Raw genomic sequence first — 6,000 nt, forward strand, 5'->3', positions numbered from 1 at the left:
TACTAGTTAAAAACAATATTTTACTTTGTAACAGAAATTGTTTGGAGTAATTTCCCAATATGAAACAATCTTGAAACAGAAGTTTTCTTATTCCGCTACTCTAGATAATATTGTTCTAACAAATTTATTCATTTTAATTATTTATATGATTACTCTTTTCTGTATTATTCTAACCAAATATGTGCATATTTTATATTGCAAGTACATTATGTGTGGAAAGGAATTTACATAAGTCACATTTGACTTGTTTTCCAATCCACGAAATATATCAGTGTGTTTATATATGCTTACTGTACATATATATGTTGTAAAAATAGAAATAAAATATTGTTTAAACTAACCCTCGCCTAGCGGCTAGGGTTATATTTACAAATAGCCGTTTATATAGGGCCATATAACCTGTCAACAATCTTTATAACTAATAATATGAACGTCAAGATTATCCAATGAAAAGCGACGTTACAAACATGCAGTATTATAATTTTTTTTTATTACCCTTCCAGATTTTTTCCTCCTTTTTGATTGGATATTGGTCACCCAAAAGAAATTAATATTACCGAGCCAGTTGGGTAATATTCACACTAAATTTCCCCGTTGGGTACCCCACGTTGTAAACAACATGCGCTGTGGCGATGCGCGTACGTAAATTCTGATTTACAAGCACTTTTTAACTGTCAAATGATAAAAATTTACCAAAATAGAGTAATGATACATATTCTCATCAGTATTGAAAACAAATATGACCTTGTGAAAGCTTGATATTATTTCCAAAAAAGTACGTTCAACAGACTACTCCATTTCTCTTGTTTATATTCGTTAGGTTCGAAAGAAAATACGTCATGTATTTATATGACGTCATGTTGTGGTGAAGGGGTACCGTAAAGGGGATCTTATTTCGACGTTTCATTTGAATTAGCAATGATTTATATTAAAATCGTCTTAACTCGGCAGGGGAAGGGTAATAACATTATTATTTTGGTTTTGGAGTGATATATGTGGATATATTACCTGCCAAGATAAAATATCACCCTCGCCTAACGGCTCGGGTGATATAAAATCTTGACAGGTAATATATCCACATATATCACTCCAAAACCAAAATAACATATACTATTTAGAGGTTAATACTTGGTTAATTTGCTGCTCGGCATTATGCGATAATGGCCCGAAGATGTGCACAATGGCCTGGCATTTGGCTGCATAATACCTATGCCCGAAATACGGCATTTAGACATCGCCGCTTATCTTGGTTTCGCCCTTTCTAAGAAACAGACAGTTGTCAATGTAAACAAACATATGTCATTCAGTTTAACCCTCCGATTACCTTTGAAAACATGACAAAACAAAATAAATATGAGACAATGTTGATATCTTTAAATACTCTATATATTTTTGTGAGAATAACATTTAGTGCCAGTTTTTTATGAACATTTGTGCCTTCAAGAACGTTTTCCGAGACTGATGTCTAGCTCTATTTGCCATCGATCCGATCTTTTTTCTACCGTCAAATTGAAATCATTTTTGGAAGTTCTGAGGGTCATGTCTTGTCTTGGGTAGAGTTATTGTATTCTTTTCTTGAGTTTATAAATCTTCGATGTTAATCTTTCTTGATTGAGATTGTTTAAACTTAAAATTTTGCGTTCAAATGACTACAGTTCATTCAACGTCAGCAGCCATCTTGAAAGTCATTGAGTGTTGATTACGTCATTTTGTACTCGCCCATTATGGAAAAATAATGCCGAGTAGCAAGGCGGCCGAAATTGCATAATGACCTAGATCTTGCCGTAATGGCCCTGAAATACCATAGATTTTGTTTCTATATATAGTAACAAAGGTATTAAAGGGCCATAAAACCTGTCAACGATCTTTATAACTAATTATATAAACGTCACGATTATCCAATGAAAAGCGACGTTACAAACGTGCAGTATTATAAAGTTTTTTTATAATACTGCACGTTTGTAACGTCATTTTTCATTGGATAATCGTGACGTCTATATAGTTTTATATACACGGCTGATGTCGATTCATGAAAAAATCTTACTTTTTTTCTATAAAAATGATGCTTGCTGTATTATAAATTCGTTATAAAGATTGTTGACAGGTTATATGGCCGTATATAAACGGCTGTTTTCAATATAACCTCGCCTAACGGCTCGGGTTATATTTACAAAAAGCCGTTTATATAGGACCATATAGCCTGTCAACGATTTTATAACTAATAATATACACGGCTTCTGTCGATTCATTAAGAAATCTTACTTTTTTCTCTAAAAAATGATGCGCGCTGTTTTATAAATTCGTTATAAAGATTGTTGACAGGATATATGGCCGTATATAAACGGCTGTTTGCAATATAACCCTCGCCTAACGGCTCGGGTTATATTTACAAATAGCCGTTTATATAGGGCCATATAACCTGTCAACGATCTTTATAACTAAAATTTTATACACGGCTGCTGTCAATTCTCTAAGAAAAAAGGAAGTTTGCTGTATTATAAATTCGTTATAAATATTCCTGATGGGTTATATGGCTGTATATAAACGGTTGTTTGTAATATAACCATCGCCTAGCGGCTCGTGTTATATTTTCAAACAGCCGTTTATATAGGGCCAAATTACCTGTCAACATGTTTATAACTAATAATAATAACGTCACGATTATCCAATGAAAAACGACGTTACAAATGTGCAGTATTATAAATTATTATAATATAATATATAATTATATCAAACTATATATTTACAGGGATATTTCCGTATAGAGGAGGGTAAAACAAAAGGTCTCGAACTTGCAGTCGAAGAGTGCAAGCACCAGTTTTTCTGGGATCTTTGGAACTGTCCAGTTACACCTAACACAATCATCTCAAAGACTGCAAGTAGCAAAGGTAATGAAAGAAAAAAAATGTTATCTATTTTTCTCCATTTACTTATTCAGCTATATCTCGTCATATACAGTAAAAACCCTCAATTAAGACCACCATCGGGACTGGACCAAAGTGGTCTGAATTGCGGGGTGGTCTTAATTGTGGATATTCTTATCATTGCTTACACACGATATAACCAGGGCCTATTTTAGTCATTTTGTATGAACAAACAATATGTATGTTAACCTGCAAATACAATATAAAAGTATATATTTTATAATGTTACATCTGATGGGAAGAAAATATATTTCTGAAGAAATTTAATATCAAATTTTCTTTGTTCTGATTTTGTATGAGGTACATAATTCACATATCATATCAGACTTTATTTCTTCACAAAACAAATGTGCATAAAGCAACATTAAACCACTATGAAATTAACATTCTCACCTTTTTTTCATAAAATATCCCATAAATAACAGCTTTTGACACCTTGTGTAATCAAGTGTGCAATACCATTTTTACGGAGTCGCAAAATCGACACGGGTGTGTGATAAATGGATATTATTGACCTCATTAATAGTCACATTATTACATCGACTTAGGTGCATGTATTTTTATAACATTCTCGCAAAAGAAAAATGATTTTTTACGGAAATATTTGAAACGTATTGTAAAATTTGAAACGACATTCTTATCTTCAGCGTTTAAAATTGTTATAAATTGTCATTGTAACAATTATATTTAAAATTAACCGTTTCCTGTAATTCAACAATCAACAAGTTTTGTCTTTGAAATAAAAGGTAATTTGAAATTAGAAATACGTTGAATCTCTGTGAAGCGGTAGCAAAATATTATTTGATAAAAAACTACGTGTTGTACATTTTAATGTGTGTTATTTGCTAACAGGGACTCGGGAAATGTCGTTTCTTCAGGCAATATCATCAGCAGGAATCATGTACTCCGTTACCAAATCATGCAATCGAAAAGATAACAATTTGTGTGGTTGCGGATCTGGCGGGAATGATTATCTATCTTCCGGTAATAGATCGTCTAAATTTTCAATGTATTATTATTTATTCACGTATTATTATTTATTCACGAAACATCAATATTAAATTATCATAATGGAATGAGAGAACTGTGTTACAAAACTAACACGACCCGAATATTTTAAGGATAACACTTTAATCATTTAGGTAACCGCTAGCTTGTTTCTCAAGTAAAGTTCAGTATAGTTTAATTCGTTTTAGTTTTCATCAAAATGTGATTGATTGAACAGCAATTATTAGATCAATGAGACTTTTTGTTAGATGATGTTTTTAGTTTAATGACATGACTTCATGTGTTGTGATCTTAAAAATGTTATATTCGTTCCAGGTACATTGAATTGGAAGTGGGGAGGGTGCAGTCATAACGTGAAATTTGGCGAAAAAGTTGCAAAACTTTGGCTTCAGACTGAAACTGCAACGACTAATATTAAGCAACTCATCAAAAGTCACAATGAAAAAGCCGGACATCGGGTATAAAATATCATGTTTTTATTTTCCTGATTAATATTCATGCTTACTTATTTTGATATTTAATACATAATAAAAGCTAGCTTATTCTTGACGTGTTATCGATTTTGATATTTTCAGGCTACCATGCGAACAATGAAAACACTTTGCAAATGTCACGGCCCTACTGGAAGTTGTACGATGAGAACATGTTGGAGAACACTTTCAACATTTCGTGTGATTGGAGAGCTTTTAAAAAAGAAATACAAGCGATCGAAAGACATTAGACATATGGAAGGATTTGTGCATAGCAATAAAGTTAGCTATCCAAAAGTTACGCGTATCTCAAAACACGATTTGGTGCACTTTGAGGATTCTCCAAACTATTGTGAAACCGATAACTCTATCGGATACCTAGGGACACTTGGGAGAGAATGTTTAAAACAAGAAAAGGGTGCTAATAAGACTTCTATGAAGAAATTTTTGAGGAATAGTTGCAGAAGATTGTGTACGAGATGTGGACACAAAGTTGGAAGAGTCGTTTATGAAGAGATATACAAATGTGACTGTGAGTTTAAATGGTGCTGTTCCGTGGATTGCAAAAAGTGTAAGAAGAAAGTGACGCAATACTATTGCAAGTAAAGCAATGAAATTTGTGAACTAGATATATTATATCTTTATTGTCTTAAAAATAACGTCTTCATACGTCTGTAAATAACTCATGTTGCCAAGTAAAGTTACTTTACCGCCGACTGAAGTGATGTTACTTCGAGGCCCATTAATGTGTTACATTAACATTCTCACTAATGTTTGCATTACTATAATTCTTTATCAGTTGGTTATATTATATGCAATTTGTTAGTTTGCTTGCTGTTTTATAAACTAGCTTCTAACACGACCCACATTTTTCCCTATTGAACATAGAAGAACCGAAAGTGTGTGTTATTAAGCAATAAAATCACTGTTGACGTTCTATATTTAGACATGTGACGTAATCATTATAATTTAATTATATGTGACGTTACCACTAAAAATGCGACGCGCTAAAAATAAGCACAGAAACAAACCAGGCTCAATTTAGCTTAATATCAGTTATGGCATCATTTATTTGTTAATTGTGTTAGAATCGAAATAATATATCCCAAACTGTGATTTTATCGCTTGATAAAATCACTGTTTGTCGTTCGGGTGATATAATTCCTCACATCGGAATTCAAACAGTGATTTTATTGAGCGATAAAATCACAGTTTGGGATATATTATTTCTTAAATATAACACTTACATCTCAAATATAATCTCAATATGACAATTGTCTTACTAAATGTAGCATAAAAAAAGGCTTTGCTTAGAGAAAATGTCAGACATTTGGTCAGGTATATTGTTGTCTCTGGAAATGAGTTTCGTTAATTTTATGACACCTATGCATTGTTGCACTTACCACGCAACACATCTGCTGAGCAATTCACCAAAAACTTATCGGACCGGCATGACATTTGTATAAAAGTATGATTTGTAAGATTTGCGATGTCCACACTGCAGCTGATTTCCCCAAAACTTTTCCAATGTGAACATAAAGTTCACTGATAAATATCTATATATCATTTATATGTTGAAATAAAATCTTTTACTCCGA

General features: G+C 32.5%; 1 protein-coding gene across 1 annotated transcript in view; it reads left to right on the forward strand.

Moving 5' to 3' along the window:
- The window catches only part of LOC132749482 (protein Wnt-10a-like), a 119,881-nt gene extending 113,881 nt beyond the window's left edge, over positions 1-6,000 (forward strand). Inside the window, exons 10-13 of the mRNA XM_060739230.1 lie at positions 2,750-2,888; positions 3,777-3,908; positions 4,248-4,390; positions 4,508-6,000. Of these exons, the coding sequence (XP_060595213.1) occupies positions 2,750-2,888; positions 3,777-3,908; positions 4,248-4,390; positions 4,508-5,008 (915 nt within the window). The 3' untranslated portion in view covers positions 5,009-6,000. The remainder of the gene's footprint in view (positions 1-2,749; positions 2,889-3,776; positions 3,909-4,247; positions 4,391-4,507) is intronic.

This window comes from Ruditapes philippinarum, unplaced genomic scaffold, assembly GCF_026571515.1.
Source record: "Ruditapes philippinarum isolate M1 unplaced genomic scaffold, ASM2657151v2 ctg575_1_1_1_1, whole genome shotgun sequence".
NCBI lineage: Eukaryota > Metazoa > Mollusca > Bivalvia > Venerida > Veneridae > Ruditapes > Ruditapes philippinarum.